This window comes from Oryza brachyantha, chromosome 3 (genome assembly GCF_000231095.2).
Source record: "Oryza brachyantha chromosome 3, ObraRS2, whole genome shotgun sequence".
NCBI classification, from domain to species: domain Eukaryota; kingdom Viridiplantae; phylum Streptophyta; class Magnoliopsida; order Poales; family Poaceae; genus Oryza; species Oryza brachyantha.
In genome coordinates, this window is record NC_023165.2 from 11,540,132 (window position 1) to 11,557,462 (window position 17,331).

The window sequence follows — 17,331 nt, forward strand, 5'->3', positions numbered from 1 at the left end:
AAAAATGCTTATTTTGATAAGAGCAACGAAATATATTAAAAGAACATGTGAAATATTCTCTTTGCTGTCTAGGCTATTCCACAACTCTTCAGTCTCTGTATAAACTCGTACCATCTCCTCCATCTCCACAACGTCTCAAAGCCTCTCTTCTTCTTCCTCGCATCGATCTCCTACGTAGTTTGCAACCAGCGAGCTAGCTAGAAGCACCACCGGCCTCGCCGCCGCCTCGTCCAGCTCTCGCCGTCGCCGCCGCCTGAAAATATATCGTCGATCTTGCACTCTTGCTCAATCTCAACGAGTTAGCTTGTCACCGGCAATGGCGGACAGCTGCTGCATGTACATGCACGAGATGGACGACGTCCACCGGTGGCTGCCCTCCGAGGTCCTAAGGGACATTGGGATCGTTGACACCGCCGAGCGCCTCCGCTTCGCCGTCGTCGAGGACCTCGCCGTGCGCCTCGTGGGTGTTCTTGGTGGTGGTGGTTGTGAGATGGCCGTCACGCCCTACCGGAGCCCTCTCCCCTCCTGCCACCGTCCACAGGTGGGTGGTGGTGGTGGTGCAACGTTCATGGGTCACCATGCCCTCGCCGACGCCGGCTGTCCAAGGGGGGCCGGCGCGCCTCCGCCGTACATGCCACCGCCACTGCCGGCGCCGGCCTCGCCGTGGCATGTCACGGCGAGTGGACCCAGGAACGCCACGGTTCTGCGCGGCCCGGCCGCTGTCCTGCAGCCCAGGCTGGCACCGGCGGCGAACCACCCACATCCACACCCGCTACTCCGTGTCCGTGGCGCCGTCGCCGGAGCAGCTCATCAACCGGCGACGACGCGGCGCAGCAGCGGCACGGGCTTCTTCTTGCCGCGCACAGCGGCTGCCGGCCACGCAAACCACCACGGGGCGGCGAGGGCCCCCACCAACGCGCCAGCGAGACGGTGCCGCGCTCAGAGTCAGAGGCAAGGGAGAGGCAGCGAGGCGGCGGCCGCCATGGCGAGGAGGCAGCACGAGCTCACGCAAGCAATGGCTGTGAACGAGCCAACGAGGCGCGGATGCAGCAGCAGCTCGCCGGTGGTCCGGCGACCGCCCACCCGGAGCTCGCCCTGCCACAGGAATGGACTTACTAATGCATGGCGTCAACTGCACGCGGAAACAATGCATTTTCCAGTGCAGCGAAATAATTCTTGTCCCGGACTCATGTCTCAGCGAAAATGCTTTAATTCGAGTTTTCTTGCCGCAGACTAAGTCACAGTGAAAATGTTTCAATTCAAGTTCTTGACGTTGTAGCAAGAGCCAGCAGTAGAAAGTTTGAATCTTTTCGCTTGTCAGTTCACGTAGAGAAATTAGGCATTATGCCACTCCTAAATGTTGGTTTTCATTACAATGTTACTCCGTGGGTGTGGGTTGACACATTTAAAATGCCTATAAAACGTTGTAGACCATTTGTTTTGTCATTTTCTCCCATCCAACTAATTTCACTTGTTTTTCTTACCCAAACGGACAAAAATGCCCCTGGGGCGGTCGGTGAAGATGCCGACAGTGCACGGAGCAAGCCGCGGTTGAGCTGGCAGCGGTCGTCTCGACGGGAGATCATCTTGCTGTCGTAGCGCTGCTCCTTGTGGTACGGCATCAGCCGAAGACCTGCGCGGACGTTCTTCATGCGGTGGCGGATCTTCTTCGTGTTCGATCACGGTGGCGCCACGGTCGGCGACTTCCACCTGGCGGATAGAGAGGCCGGTGACGGAGGTGAACACGTCGACGGCCCAGTTCACCTGGGTGGCGTCGTCAATGCGGCTGTCGACGGCTCGGGAATCAGTTTTTTAACACACGGGTGTATATACACCAATTGTTTGCATGTCATCTAAATAATCATAAAAAAATATAAAAAAAATTTAACAAGATAGTTTAATATGAGTTATATCACTTCACCAACATGTAAGTTTAAATTTAACTTCTACAGGTTGTAGCAAAAATAACAAAAACAATTATGAATATGCGTATAGACAGTTTCAGTTTTTTTTTTGCTACAATTTATAGAAGTTAAATTTAGACTTGCATGTTTGTGGAGTGATATAATTTATATTTATCTATCTTATCAAATTTTTTCATATTTTTATAACTATTTAAATAACATGTAAACACACCTAAAAACTATTTCCCCTGTCGACGTGCTTTGTCGGCGTCCTTGACCCGCTGGTGGTAGCGCTTGGGGCTGACGTGCTTGCGGCCGGTGTCGAACAGGTGGGCTGTGCACCGGGCGTCGTCGCCAGGAGCTCGAGGAGGCTGAGCATGGCCGGCGCACCTCGCGCGTTGTGCACGTAGGCGAGCATGCGCAGCTCCTTGTCCGGCGGGAGGTGTTCGAGCGCCTGGTCGCTGCGTGCGTACGCCACCTTCTCCTTCCGGAATAGCATGGTAAACACCGGCCCGGCGATGACGGTGCTAATGATGCTACCGACGACCATCGCCATGAGCGCCTGCTCCGCCCAGGTCTGCAAGAACCACGACGCAGTGATGCCATTGTGGTAGCTATACTAGCTAGAGTAGGCTTGCTGCTTGCCTCGGGAACACCAGCCCTAGCAGGAGGCTCGCCGGCACCCTGTCGAACCCCGCGTGCTCCGGGTAGTTGCCGATGAACGAGACGGCGACGAGCAGCAGCACCAGCTCCCAGTTTCCGATGCGGTGCCGCCCCGCGTTGCGGCGGTTGATGAACGCCACCATCGGTCGGAGCACCGCCATGGCGACGCCCACCTTGAGCAGCACTAGCATGCCTCTGTTGGCGGAGACACCGATGGACAACGGACGAAGAACTTGTTCGCACACTGCTCACGTCCGGCACGGCAGCAGCAAGCAACACGCGTAGAAGAAAAACTTCAGAGAAAGAACAAGCAGCAAATTTTCAGAGGAGAACTAGAAATGCGAGAGATTGCGGGGCAATTTTCTGGTGGTTTTCATTCAACTGAATTAAAAAACTTGTTGCAAAGTAAAGCTAAACTCCTACTTATACTTAACACAAAAAATAAACGAATCCGAGGCTAAAACGTGCCATCCCACGTTCCGCGAATCTCTGAATTCTCACACACGCACACACGCCTGACGCGGTCACCTGATCTCCTGATCAGCCACCTTATTCGCATCTGCAACAACTTTGCCGTGACCAAATCTTCCTCCCGTTAAGCTCCAAGATAACTGGTCCGCGTGGGGCCACAGCTGAAATAAACTTCAACAATCTCCCCCTTAATTCTGCCGTGGCCCAAGGAATCGAACACCTAGCAGGTGTCGTGCCGTTGCCAGCCTTGCTGCCGGCAACCCTTTTGTTAATGCGTCTGCCCGCTGCTCCTCAATCCGGACAAACTGAACCGTAATTTGCCCACCATCAACACACTCACGTATGAAATGATAGCGGGTATCAATGTGCTTGCTTCTTCCATGGAATACTGGATTCTTCATCAATGCAATAGCAGACTTGTTGTCGACGAACAACTTAACTGTCTTCTCCTCCACACCCGCCACTTCACTTAGCAAAGCTCTTAACCAGAGCGCCTGACATGCTGCCGCCGTGGCGGCCATGAACTCGGCCTCGCACGACGATAAGGCCACAGTCTTCTGCTTCTGTGAACTCCATGCGACCAAACTTTGGTTGATGTAGAACGACATTCCACCAGTGCTGCGCCGGTCGTCCATATCGCCGGCAAGATCACTATCTGTGTATCCTACTATCTCAAGCTCATCACCTCGCGCAGCATACACAAGACCACAATCAATGGTGCCCTTCAGGTACCTCAGAATTTGCTTCACTGCTTTAAAATGCATCACCGTGGGTCGCTCCATGAATCTGCTTGCCAGCCCCACGGCGTATGACAGGTCTGGTCTTGTGTGTAACAAATACCGGAGACAGCCAATTACACGCCGATACTCCGTTGCATCCACTTCTTGGCCATCTGCATCCTTGTGCAAATGTATCTTGGGGTCAATTGGAATTGATGTAGGGTTGCAGTCCGCCATGCCAAACTGTGTCAGCACCTTCCTGGCATATGCAGCTTGCTTCAGAACAGTACCTCCTTCACCCTGCTCCACTTCTATTCCCAGATAATACGTGAGTCGACCGAGATCGCTCATTTCAAACTCCCCCATCATTTGTTGCTTGAACACCGCGAGCTGGGCAGGATCTTCACCAGTCACTATAAGATCATCAACATAGACACCCACAATAATGTTACCGAGTCCTTTTCCTCGCGTGTACACCGCCTGCTCCTGTGTGCACCGCGTAAACCCCAGTTCCTTCAGACTTCTGTCTAGGCGAGTATTCCACGCCCGCGGCGCCTGTCGCAGACCATACAGTGCCTTGCTCAATCGAAGCACAAGATGCTCCTTCCCTTTCTGGACAAATCCTTCCGGCTGTGCAACATATACCTCCTCTTCAAGTTCACCATTGAGGAACGCCGACTTGACGTCGAGGTGATGAACCTGCCACCGGCGAGCGGCAGCAAGTGCAAGCACGACGCGCACGGTGTCGAGTCTCGCCACCGGCGCGAACACCTCATCAAAATCAATTCCTTGTCGCTGCACATATCCCTTCGCCACGAGACGAGCTTTGTGTTTGATGATTTCTCCGGCAGTGTTCTTCTTGAGTTTATAAACCCACTTTAGCCCGATCGCCTTGTGTCCGAGCGGTAATGTGGCAAGTCTCCACGTGTTGTTCTTCTGGATAGCCTCCATTTCTTTGTTCATGGCATCTTGCCATGCTGGGTGCCCAGCAGCCTCGCGGAATGCCGACGGCTCCTCCGTCTCCACGAGCAGCGCACCGAGATCGTCGTCTTCTTCAGTTAGTTCCACTCGGGGAGCCACCTGCATGATCTCAGCCATGCTCCTGAATCGCACCGGTCCACCGGTACTTGTCGAGCTGCTTGCACCGTCCGGCGACGTCCCCACCTCGGCGCTATTTATTGGTGGCGAGCCAGGTGTGGACGGTCCAGGCGCATGCGATCCCGAGCTGCCTGGGGTTGTCGGCGGAGTGGCTTCACCACCCGTAGCCGTCAGAGGTGTCTGCCCCGCCGGGATCGTGTACGTTGGCCACGTCAGGGCAGGCACACGCACTCCGGCTTCCTCGACCTCCGTGAACTCGACGCTGATTGCTTCTCCTGCAGTAGCCGCCCACTGCCAAGGCACATTTTCTTCAAAAATAACGTCGCGACTTACATGAATTTGTCCACGACGAGGGTCGAATAGGCGATGTGCCTTGCTGCCTTCTTCTACGCCGAGATACACATAGGGCGCACTTCTGTCATCGAGCTTCTTGAGGTGCGGTGCAGTCATCTTCGCGTGCGCCGTACAGCCGAACACGCGTAGGTGTCCCAGCTGCGGCTTCTTCCCCGTCCACGCCTCGAACGGGGTTCGATGCCCCATCGACTTTGTCGGAAGCCTGTTGAGGAGATACACGGCGTGTCGCACCGCCTCCCCCCACATCTTGCCCGGGACTGACATCCCCTTGAGCAACGATCGCGCCATCGCCATCACCGTGCGATTTCGCCGCTCAACCACCCCGTTTTGCTGGGGCGAATATGGCGCCGTCAGATGTCGCTCGATCCCTGCCTCCTCGCACAACTGTGCAAAGAGTTTTGACAAGAATTCACCGCCGCGGTCAGACCGCAGCGTTTTGATGCGTCGCCCGGATTTGTTCTCAGCCATCGGCTTGAGCTTGGTGAAGGCTTCTACCACCTGGTCCTTCGTCTTGATCACGAACACCCACATCCACCGAGTGTGATCATCAACAATTAAAAAGAAATAGCGATTACCGGCTGTGGTGCTTGGTGTGATCGGACCACACAGGTCCATATGCAGCAGTTCGAGCGGCTCCTCCGCCCTAAAGTGCGCCACCGCCGGGAATGATGCCCTGGCCTGTTTTGCAATCAGGCAGGACTGACAAAGTTGATTCGGGTGACAAATAACCGGAACGCCGCCGACCATCTCCTTGTCCGCCAGCAGCTTCAGAGCTTGAAAATTCACATGCCCCAACCGTGCATGCCACAACCACGCCGGGTCGTCAAGGCTGGACAGTAGGGACACTGGGTGGGCCAGCTTCAGCTCGATCCGATACAGGCGATTCCCCGTGCGCCTGACTTTCATCACCAGCCGCCATGGATGCTTGTCGAACACCTCAAGGACGTCATCGTCCATGACCACCCGGTGACCAGTCTCGGTGAGCTGGCCCAAACTCACCATATTGCATTGCAAGCTGGGAATGTAGTAGACGTTCTGCAGCAGCCATTGATCTCCGTTCCTGCATGAGAACAAAATAGAGCCCTTCCCTTTGATCTGCACCATGGATGCGTCGCCGAATTTTACCCGGCCGGTGATCGATTCATCCAGCTCACGGAACTTGTCCCAGTTGCCGGTCATGTGGTTGCTGGCCCCGTTGTCGAGGAACCAGACGACGCTCGCCTGCGCCCCGGCTTCTGCCATGAGCAGGCTCGGCCAAACATGCTCCTCATGTTCAACCAACCCACTCACCGCGCACTCCGACTCGTCCACCGTCACCGCGAGCAAGAGTGCAGGGTTGGCATCCTCATCTTGCGCCAAGTGGGCTTCTCCCTTCTTCTTCTTCGGGAGAGGGCATTGGTTGGAGTAGTGCCCGTACTCTTCACAATTGAAGCACTTGATGTGGCTTTTGTCACGGCCACTGCCGCCATTGCCACCACTTGAGTTGCCACGCGGCGCGCCGCCACGTCCGCTTCCACCGCGACCTTTCCCTCGGCCACGGCCGCCCTGGCCGCGTCCTGCCCCCTCACCGGAGGTCTTGCCCTTCTGCGGCGACGAGGAGCCCCCGTCGTCTTTCTTGAAACGTGCCTCCCACTCAGCCTGAGTGAGCAGCACTTGGCCGTCGGCGGTGACCCCGCCAGCAGCCCCCTTCTTCCTCCGAACGCGCTCTTCGTAGGCCTTGAGTCGGCCTACAGCTTCTTCAAATGGCATGGATTCAATATCATAGAATTGCTCGATACCTGCGACAAGGCTGACGAACTTTTCCGGCACGGTGTCGAACAATTTCTTCACCATCGCAGCATCGCCCAGCGTCGCACCCAACGCCGAGTGGCGTACACTGATCGCGGTGATCCGCCCAGCGTACTGGTCCAGGGACTCGCCCTGCTCCATCGCCATCGCGCCAAATTCGCCTTTCAGAGTCTGCAACCGTGCCTCACGCACGCGATCAGCACCCACGAACCTTGTCTTCAGGCAGTCCCATACCTCCTTTGCGGTTCGCTTCTTCGCCACTTGCATCAGCAAGTCTTCCGGCAGCGACTGCAGCAAATGAGACTTTGCCTTCTTGTCTCTCTTCTGATCGACGACCGCCCCGGCCGCCGGCTCGATGGCGTCCCGTACGCCCTGGTCCTCCATCATAGCCTATACGCGAATCGCCTAGCTGGTGTAGTTTGTCGCCGTGAGTTGCGGGTAGAGGAATGCGCTTCCCGAGCTTCCCCTCGCCGGATCTTGCGACGACGGAATCAAGGCCATGGTGTCAGATCAGCCCTCAACCTGAGTGCTCTGATACCACTTGTTGGCGGAGACACCGATGGACAACGGACGAAGAACTTGTTCGCACACTGCTCACGTCCGGCACGGCAGCAGCAAGCAACACGCGTAGAAGAAAAACTTCAGAGAAAGAACAAGCAGCAAATTTTCAGAGGAGAACTAGAAATGTGAGAGATTGCGGGGCAATTTTCTGGTGGTTTTCATTCAACTGAATTGAAAAACTTGCAAGTGCAAAGTAAAGCTAAACTCCTACTTATACTTAACACAAAAAATAAACGAATCCGAGGCTAAAACGTGCCATCCCACTTTCCGCAAATCTCTGAATTCTCACACACGCACACACGCCTGACGCGGTCACCTGATCTCCTGATCAGCCACCTTATTCGCATCTGCAACAACTTTGCCGTGACCAAATCTTCCTCCCGTTAAGCTCCGAGATAACTGGTCCGCGTGGGGCCACAGCTGAAATAAACTTCAACAGCCTCTTCATCAGTCCCAGGGGCATTTTTGTCCGTTTGGGTAAGGAAAACAAGTAAAATTAGCTGGATGAGAGAAAATGGCAAAACAAACCGTGTGCAACGATTTAAAGTGGCATTTTAAATATGTTAACCCACGCAGTGGCATTATAACGAAATCAACTTTTAGGAGTGGCATAATGTCCTATTTCTCGTTCACACGTAGACTACTGGCTCCCATTGTTTCACGTTTGTGACTGTTTATAAACCAAAATTTAAATTTTATAACTTGATTTTAAACATGATTTTGTTGTTTTTTCGTCGTGGTTTTTTTACAACATTTGCTTTTGGGTCGCCATAGACACGTATATAAAAGTTTTACCCATAAAATATTTTTCATTTATAAAAACATGTTTTTGTTTTTTCTTTTAAAAAGCGAAACGATTTGACCCATTATCTCTCTCTACAGTTTATGATATGTGCCCTGTACATAGACACGAATACTACAATTATTAAAACGTATTTAGCCTTTTATTTGCACCAAATCAAGGTTCAGGATTTCACCAGGCAGTTCGGAAATTATTTCCAAATCAATGTGAACATAGCACCGATTTTTCATACGAAAATAATAAAGAAAAGCATCTGGAGACTCTTGGCATGAAACGACATTCGATATTCAGGGAGAGGTTATCTTTTGAGTTTTTAAAAGAAAAGTTCAATCGGCATATTTACAAACGGAAAAGGTTACGAATAAAAGAACTTTTATATACATATTTATACCGATTTAAAAGCCAAAGCTAAAATATAAACTACAACGAAAACCTCCATATCATTTAAATTCAAAGTTGAAAATTTAAATTTTTGCTTATAAGCATAAGCAAAAACCAAAAGATAGAGGTGGAAAACTCCATACAAGATGACAGGCTGCCTCCTCAGAATCAGGTATTATTTGGTCCGGAAAAACCACATGGAGAAGCAAAAATTCAAGACATTAGCATTTGGTACAATGCTGAAGAGAAGTGGCTATCATGCAGAGAGCAGATGCTTTCCACCTTAGACAACGGCTCCATGACAACAAAACATATAGGGGCATATATGAACTTAAAAAGTACAGCACATAATCGATTCGCTCATTTTGCTTGTGGGTGAGAGGCGATGAAATCAACTGCAACTTTAATGGAGTCGATCTTGTCAGCTTCATTGTCAGGTATCTCAAAACCGAATTCTTCTTCCAAAGCCATGACAACCTCCACTGCGTCCAAACTATCTAGTCCAAGATCATTCTTGAAATGTGCATCTGGTGTGACCTGTAGGGCGTAGTAAAGAAACTGGGTAAGGATTTGACATGAATTAATCCGTAGCATGCAAAGTGAAGCTTTAAAAAGTATCCATAGGGATCCATCTTAAGTATCATGAACTAGAAGCAACTCAAACCTTGAGCAAGAACAAAGGCACTGTACACAAATTCCAGGGGTCAAAACACCCTAAATAGAATGCTGCAGATGATTAAAGAGTAGAATCACAGCATCAACAAATACTTCAATAGGATGCCCAAGTTTTTATATCTTCATAACAAAGTTGGTAGTTGGACTGATAATAACAATATTCATTTATTATGGTTGTAACAAGTGAATAGAAACTAAAGTGTCGAAAGTTCAGAATAAAGATGGCTGTTAACTAGTTAGTAGTTCATAGCAGGAAAACATGAAATAGACCCAAGTAACCTTTGGAAAACTAGAAGGTTGACAGCATTAGATTTAAGAGCTAATTTGAATGATTTCAAGTTCTCACAGATTGTTGCTGACTTACTGCAATTATTGTGTATAGAATATTTTATTTTGTTAGACAGAAGAAACTCCATAACCACGTCACAATGTTTCTCACTTCGATTGATTTATTAGATTTACTCAAAATGAAGCTAATACACCTTTTTATAGATTTGCCTAGGAAACTATAGTGTTTATTTAAATAACATTAGTCCTTAAGAAGCTGTTGTAAATGATGAAGCTAACAAACAATTCTCAAGAGGTAAAATGGGGCGAATCTTGGGTCTTCAAATAACTAGTGGCTACGGTGGTGAAACCCAACTTCCCAAGTTTGACATCCCACTTGAAGTAGGTTTGTTTGAGTACAGAGTTAACAGAAAAAGAACAAATCCAAGCAGTTTGCTCTCATCAAATGAACTAGAATGATGGTTTCCGGGATTAAAAAAAAATGAAAAGGATTACAGTTACACAAGTGCGAGCTGCTTATACCTGTTCTCAACGAAAAGTAGGGCTGGAAAAGTAGAAACCTACCACCTCAACCAACATAACATTTGTTCTACCAATCAGCTGTCAGTTCAACCCAATTCCCAGCAAAAATTAAGGAACAACTGCTTTATCACCTGTTGTCTGTTGTCCGTATCAATGTCATCGCAGGCGCACGTAGAAACGGCATACTTAAACCCACAATGCAACCAGATCTGCTGGAGTCCTCCCCCGCAACATCGAAATGCCACCCCGCCGCAAAAATTTCAACCTAAATCGAGAAGCAATCCACTCCTCGATTCGATTCGGCCAGCAGGAGAAGGGAGGAGGAGGGCGGGCATGGTGCAGCCAGTGATACCTTAGCCGGGTCGTCGATCTTCTGGAAGTTCCTGACGACCTTGACGATGCGCTCGGTGACCTCGGCCTTGTCCAGGAACGACCCCTTGGCCTCCTCCGACGACATCCACCGCCGGCCCCACAGGGCCTCCCGCAGCGCCGCCGCGGGCCTGAGGGACGCCGCCGAGGAGGAGGGGGCCACCGCCACGCGGAGGCGCCGCAGGAGCAGGCTCCTCGCCCCGGCCATTCTTGAGAGAGAGAATGGGAGGAGGCGCCTCGTAGCTTCGGGGTGGAGATCGGCGGCGGCGGCTGCGGCGGCGAGAGAGGGGTTTGCTGCGGCGGCGGAGAGTGAGCAGCAGGGGAAGAAGAGCTCGATGGGGTTTCGGGCCCTTTTGTCCTTGGGCTTCATGGGCCTTCATTTCACTGGGCCCTATGTTGAGGAACACTGGATTGGGCCTGGAATTGAACAGTTAGAGTGGGCCTGGTCCAGTTCAGTTGTTTGTTTTTCAAAATAGAATTGCAAATGGAATTTAGAGTCTTCGTTCTAAACGGGTTTGATTTAGTCAACAGTTGAGGTTTCGTTATTGAATTGAAAACCTCTTTTTTTTAACTAGCAAAAATACTTATGTTGAACTGGGTCAAGTTAATTTTAATTATGTAAATTAAAATAAACTTTAAAAATAAGTTTTAAAAATAAATTGTGCATCGAGCCATAAATAGTAAATTATGGTCCACATATAATTGATTTGCGAAGCATACATTGTATCGGGAATATTTAATTAAGAATAGTAAATTATGCTTAATATTCTAAATAAATTGAATAAGATGGGTGGTCTTTCGATAGCGAAGAAAGATATTTAGGCACACTAAACCCTGATATGTTATTTTTAGCCAAGTTCTCTGAGTCCTAATCTCATTTATTTTTTTATTTGGTGTAAATATTCGATTTAAACGGTGCACAATGATGGCTACTAATTACATTTTAATTCCCAGATTGTTTATTTTTTTACAATGAACGGTGGTAAGTGGTGGTGGCATTAAGACTGAAATCCGAATTGATACAAATTTCATGTCCTGTTCAGCTGAATCATCTACTTGTTTTCTTTTTAATAAAATAGAAACAAAATTCTAGTGCTATTTTTATTTTTGTTGTTAATTGTATTTATACTGAGAATCTTTTAAAAAATAAAGGTAAATTATGTCCCAACTTTACTAATGGTATATTTGTATTGAATATAAAAACAAAAAAATGCACCGGAACGTAAAAGGCTAAAACGAAGTTATAATACAACTCCATTGGGTTTCAAACCCAGGGTCTAAGGGCATAGTAGCTTATCTAAATTTGATCATCCATATTGTTATTTGGATAAGAATCTAAAATAGATTCTCTTTTTATAATAATTATTACTCCAATGCATCCTATATATATTTTATTAATATTTTACAACCACTTACGCTCATGTTATTATTGCTATCTACTCTTAAGATTGAATGTTAAGGTACGAAGTGATAAGAGAGAGCATACAAAGATGGAATATCTCTTTCCAATATAGATAATTATCTATTTTAAAAGATGATAAAGCACCTATTGGAGTAACATTTTCCCCTTATACTCTACTTTCAAGATATATAATGAGACAGAGTACCGAGAACGCTCTAAGGTTCCATATGACAATCCCTCATTTATTGGGCTATAAAGTCTTTTTACTACTATCGAGTGAAAGTCCTATTGAACCAACCGATTCGGTCACAACATTTCGAGCAGACGTATTGACGAACAATGAAATCGTTCTGTACTTTTACAATAGTAGAGATTTACGTAAAAATCTAATTAGCGTACTTGCCTATCATGTTTAAACCATCAATACCGTCGAAGCTCCTATGAATGACTGAGAATCCATGAATTGCAAACCCAATTGAGGCGAAACTTACGTGTATATCCAACTCTATGCACTTGCAAAATGTAAAACATCACTGAAATGGTTTAGTCGATTCAATCTATACCTACACCCTTATCTTTTGTCTTTCAATTTATACATCTTGTCAAAATTTGAATTTTGCAACCTGATTTTAAAGATGTTTTGTAATTTTTAGTGTACTTTATTTTTTTAGCATTCGCTTTTAAAACATAAATAATACAAATACTGAAGTTTTGCCCTTTTGTTTCTTATATGCTGATTTATACCTGATCAGCCGTATGCCAATCACACTGCTAATGGCCATCCTAACATTTGCACGGACTACAAATCATTATTTGGCAGAGTATTAGAAGGCAATTTTAACATTCCTGTAAAATTCACCATTTGGGAGAGCACAGGAACTATGCCCTTTTTAACATCCGTGCAATTCACAAATTGGGGGAGAGTATAGAAGCTTCTTGACGCAAACAAGCCGCGAGGTGATTGCGTGAATGCAGACACGATGCTAGCTTCAATCATTCAACTTGGGTTATGATATGCATGTGAACAGCAAAAGGGCAATGAAACAATCATTGCTCATGGGCCAACACAACCGAGAGGATAATCCCTATCATCTTCTTTCATTTCTCCATGGGGCCACACAGGTGACCCACCAAAGCACGAGATATTTCCGCGATCTAAATTATCTCATAAGATTAGTCGCTCCCGTTAATACGTTTTTAAACGGTTAAATGGTATTTTATATACACATGTTTGTTGAAAAATTCAAACAAACTTATTTTCAATTACAAATATTTAATTAATCGTATATCAATTATATTTCTTATTTTACTTGAAGAGAGCTAACCTTTACTTTCGAAAAGAACGAGCCTTCCGAGATGTTGGATGAGATATGTGCTCCCTACTTACCGTTCACGGACGCAAACGCGAATCGCGGGCGTTCGATTAGACGGCGGATGGTTTCTCTTCGCTTTCGCGCTCGGCCCGGCCGTGACGACGCATGTCGCCTCGACGCTGGCTGACCTCCATGTGCGCTGCTGCCGAGCTCGCGTGCCTTTGGGGGAGCACCTTTCGGTCTACGAGTGTATAGATAGGGGCTGACCTTGTTAGTTGTATGTCATATTAGATGTTTGGATATTTATTATAAATATTAAATGTTGGCTATTTATAAAACTAATTATATAAATGAGAGCTAATTCACGTGATAAATTTTTTAAATGTTTACTATAGCATCTCATAGGCTAATCGTGAATTAATTAGACTCAATAGATTCGTCTCGCGAATTACTCTAAATTTTATTAATAGTTTATGTTTACTAAGTTTTATTAATAAATATCCAAACATACGATAGGACACACCCCCTTAGCTTAGAATTTTAAAGGGCATGTTTGGAGAGCTTTAAATTTTAAGAAGTAGCTGTTTGATATCTAACTTATGAGAATCTGAAAAAGCTCTGAAATCCAACTTCTCTGGCTTTTAGCCTTTTAATTTATTTTTTATAATTTATAACTATAGATTCTCGGAAGTTGTTGATCATTTAGGATAACTTCTAACATACCTCCCCAAAACAGGAGATGTCGGCTGCTGCCTGATCCTACTCTATATAACCCGGACGATTGCAAACGATATATTATAAAACAACTAATTTGTAAAAAAAATTATATGCGTAGTAATAGTGATCTAAAAGTCAAAAGTAAAAAAATAAATTTCGGTGAAAAACCTAAAATCAATTTTAAAGTTGAAGTTAAAATTTCAAATTTTGGTTTTTAAGAAAAAATAGAAACGAAAACGTGTGATTGACTGATGTCAATTTTCCTCACAATCATGACGTGCTTACTGCACTTTAATGCTGGCATTAAGCCTGTGGTAGTACGCCTCAGAAATTCAGTCCTATCTTTATATTGGAAAGAAACTTAATATTCACTGAACCATATTATTTAAAAATAGTAGCATTTGGATCATCTAAAGCTTTAATCATGACCATTCGTGTGTCACGTGCATTCACAATTCATGCAATGTAGTTGTTGCTATGATATTTAACATGCATTAAGCTAAATCACCTAAAAATGATAGCTATCGTATCTCTATCGTGTTTGTTCATAATCATCCGTGATAATTCTTCATCGGCTGCTACATGCTCAAAATATTGTTCTTCTATGCATTAAAATACATTACAAGTAAACATATTTTAGATTGATTTTTTCAAGTTAACTTAGAATATTTCCAAATTTTGCGCTGCAATGTACGGGACATTCACAAGTTTACACCTACGAAGGCCCCCTTTTATTTCCCATCGAAGATTATGGCTTTTCACGGACATGCCTATTAAGCTCACTTAAACAACTACTGCATGAAGATCATCATCTTATATCTATATAGAAAATTTTAACTTTATTCTAATTAATCGTATCATTTACGGAGTATACTTTTGAATAGCTTAAAAAATAGATAATTCACTCCATCGAAAAACCTCGTTAGAAAAGAACCTGATGCAAGAGTGCAGAGATACTGCACAATCTGTTCCCATGGTAATACGTGTAAATCGCTATAGAATACAACCACACATAACAACGAATTAATATATAATTAATTAATTATTAGCTATAAAAACTTAAAAAATAGATGGATATAATTTTTTAAAACAATTGTTATATTAAAAAGAATGTTGTTTAACAGCTTAGGAATGACACGTACCAAGAACGAGAAAATCTAGATTAGTTCGGATAAACAACATGGTTTGAGTGACCCAGCATCATTTTCACTCCACGAATTTCCGGTCCACTCCACTCTGTACACTAGCACGCTGCGGCGCAGAGCTCGCTCCACGGCAATTCCGTCGCGCGTTGCGCGTGGGAAATTGACCGGCCGGAACCCGGACCCGGAAGCTGCCTCGCTCCTCGCGCGCCCTCGCACTCGCACTCGCACTCGCAGGCTCGCTGCTCGCACCGCGTCCCCGGCCGGCCGGCCGGCCCGCCTCGCTCGCTCGTAGCTTCCTCCTCCTCCTATCCGCTTCCCTTCTATAAATCCATCGCCCACTGCTTCCCCCACTCTCCAGTCTCCTCACTCTTCACCAATCACTCGCCCCGCTCTCCGTAGATTCCACGGGTACCTCTCTCTCTTCCTGCTCCCGCGTCGCCATCGCCCGAGGATAAAAAGAAGGTGAGCATCCGCCTCGCTGCTTTTCCCCCGCTTCAGATCTGTACGATTCGTGTGTGTTGGCTCGTCAGATCTGTGGAGAAAAGGTTTGATTTTGAGCCGAGTTTGTAACTGATCTCCCTCGATCCGCGTTGCCTGCCGCGAGTTACTTGTTTTTTGAGTAAAGATTAGGGCTTCTTTTTTTTTCTTCTTGCGGCGAGATCGATCTCGCGCGCGGTTTTTTTGTGTGTTTGGGTGTCTGATCCGCTTGATCTGACCTTGACGACAGAGGGGGAAGCATGAGCGCCACGGCCGTGTCGTCGCTGAACCCGGACGCGCCGGTCTTCATCCCGGCGGCGTTCCGGCAGGTGGAGGACTTCTCGCCGCAGTGGTGGGACCTCGTCAAGACCACCGCGTGGTTCCGCGACCACTGGTTCCACGAGCACCAGCAGCTCGACGAGATGGCCGACTCCCTCGAGCTCCACGGCGAGGACGTCGACCTCGCCGGCCTCCTCCCCGACGATGCCTTCGACGACGACGAGGACTTCTTCTACGACCAGGCCCAAGACCTCGCCTTCGAGCCTCCGCATCCGCCGGCCGCTCCCAAGACTGGTACGACTAACTAACTCGCTGGCCTCATCGGCTGCATCAGCTTGCGATCAAAAGAGATAAAAAATTCAGATGAGAATTTGAGTGAGCTGAGCTGAGTGCCATGTCCATGTTTTCGTGCGCAGATGCAGTGCTCAAGGCGCTGAGCCTGGTCTCTCCCAAGGCCGGCGACGCGGCGAGGGGGTTCCGGGAGAAGCCCCGGCACTCCGAGAAGCCCACCAAGTACGCCGGCAGCCCGAGGAGCGGCGGCGGCGCGCCCCGTGTCATCCACCAGCCTCGCTAGGCTGCCATGGCTAGCTCCTCCCATCTTGATGGGGGGAATGCAAGAATTGAGCAAAAGCCTGCGTCTTTACGCCGCAGTGTTGCTTGCTCCCGGCTGCTGCTGCTGTTGCTTTGGTCTACTCAAGCCTGGGTTTTCTAGTATAGTAGAATTAGTGGTGCCTTTGTATAGTATAAACAAAAAATGACCCTAAAAAGAGTATAATATGAACAAAAATGCAACCTTTGTTTAGTGTTGCCTTGTAAGTTATGTTCATTTAGAGTTTGTCTAGGAAAATTCCAAAAAGAAGTGGAGGAAGAATGTAGTGTGCACTCATGTTAATGTTTCTGATGTTAAATAGCAAGCAGCCTAATGTTCAATATTCAGACAATTTCTCATCTGCTTGGTGTTGTTTGTTGTCAAGTGCCACTGATCTCCTCGGATATACTGCCAGATCATTCCCTGGGTTCTTTGCGACTGAAGCTGGGAGCATGATTCATTCATCACTACGGTTGATTAAGATGTCGTTTCGAACGAACATGTTTGATGATGATACTGACCACTTTGAACTTGTATCCTAATTGAATGGAGTCAGAAAAGGTGAGATGAAGATTTTTCCTGGCTAACTTTCTTCCCATCCAATTCTTCTTGAAGCTAAAATTCTCGACTTTGAGGCAATTTACTGCAAGGAAAAGGCAGACTATTCCTGTAGCACAATCATGTTATCCCAACTCCCAATTATCCATTGCAGCCATTGAAGATTAACACTGTAACTGTAATGTGTCAAATGACTACATCAAGCAGGAAAGGTTTACCGATCCACATCGGGTCTGTAAAATCGACGACGCCCCTC

The 17,331-nt window shown here is 47.2% G+C and overlaps 3 protein-coding genes and 1 pseudogene across 4 annotated transcripts; 2 read left to right on the forward strand and 2 right to left on the reverse strand.

The window, feature by feature from the left end:
* The first annotated feature begins 316 nt into the window (after window positions 1–316).
* LOC121053793 lies at window positions 317–1,119 on the forward strand (annotated as a pseudogene).
* Window positions 1,120–2,136: 1,017 nt separating this feature from the next.
* LOC121053794 lies at window positions 2,137–7,954 on the reverse strand. The gene is made up of 3 exons (XM_040521585.1): window positions 6,988–7,954; window positions 2,543–2,811; window positions 2,137–2,481 (listed from the first exon to the last, which is right to left on the reverse strand). The coding sequence occupies exons 1-3, from the start codon at window positions 7,382–7,384 to the stop codon at window positions 2,137–2,139; spliced, it is 1,011 nt and encodes a 336-aa protein (XP_040377519.1). The 5' UTR covers window positions 7,385–7,954.
* A 927-nt stretch (window positions 7,955–8,881) lies between these two features.
* Window positions 8,882–10,910, reverse strand: LOC102712973 (acyl carrier protein 2, mitochondrial-like). Its single transcript, XM_006650023.2, has 2 exons — window positions 10,579–10,910; window positions 8,882–9,278 (listed from the first exon to the last, which is right to left on the reverse strand). Exons 1-2 carry the CDS (start codon window positions 10,801–10,803, stop codon window positions 9,102–9,104), a joined length of 402 nt encoding a protein of 133 aa, XP_006650086.1. The 5' UTR covers window positions 10,804–10,910; the 3' UTR covers window positions 8,882–9,101.
* Window positions 10,911–15,511: 4,601 nt separating this feature from the next.
* Window positions 15,512–16,876, forward strand: LOC102713251 (protein EARLY RESPONSIVE TO DEHYDRATION 15-like). 2 transcript variants are annotated; one of them, XM_015834822.2, is made up of 3 exons: window positions 15,512–15,634; window positions 15,900–16,222; window positions 16,345–16,876. In XM_015834822.2, exons 2-3 carry the CDS (start codon window positions 15,910–15,912, stop codon window positions 16,500–16,502), a joined length of 471 nt encoding a protein of 156 aa, XP_015690308.1. In that variant the 5' UTR covers window positions 15,512–15,634; window positions 15,900–15,909; the 3' UTR covers window positions 16,503–16,876. The 2 variants fall into 2 exon arrangements, with proteins under 2 accessions (XP_015690308.1, XP_015690309.1); XM_015834823.2 differs by lacking the exon at window positions 15,512–15,634 and adding an exon at window positions 15,649–15,717.
* Window positions 16,877–17,331: the final 455 nt, after the last annotated feature.

Coding starts and splice junctions, on each gene's coding strand:
- LOC121053794 (XM_040521585.1), bottom strand. CDS start 7,384: ATGATGGAGGACCAGGGCGTACGGGACGCCATCGAGCCGGCGGCCGGG. Junction 2,812..6,987: donor GTTCGTCAGCCTTGTCGCAG/GTATCGAGCAAT, acceptor GGACGTGAGCAG/TGTGCGAACAAGTTCTTCGT. Junction 2,482..2,542: donor TGGTGTTCCCGAGGCAAGCA/GCAAGCCTACTC, acceptor TGGTTCTTGCAG/ACCTGGGCGGAGCAGGCGCT.
- LOC102712973 (XM_006650023.2), bottom strand. CDS start 10,803: ATGGCCGGGGCGAGGAGCCTGCTCCTGCGGCGCCTCCGCGTGGCGGTG. Junction 9,279..10,578: donor AGATCGACGACCCGGCTAAG/GTATCACTGGCT, acceptor TACGCCCTACAG/GTCACACCAGATGCACATTT.
- LOC102713251 (XM_015834822.2), top strand. CDS start 15,910: ATGAGCGCCACGGCCGTGTCGTCGCTGAACCCGGACGCGCCGGTCTTC. Junction 16,223..16,344: donor GCCGGCCGCTCCCAAGACTG/GTACGACTAACT, acceptor TTTCGTGCGCAG/ATGCAGTGCTCAAGGCGCTG.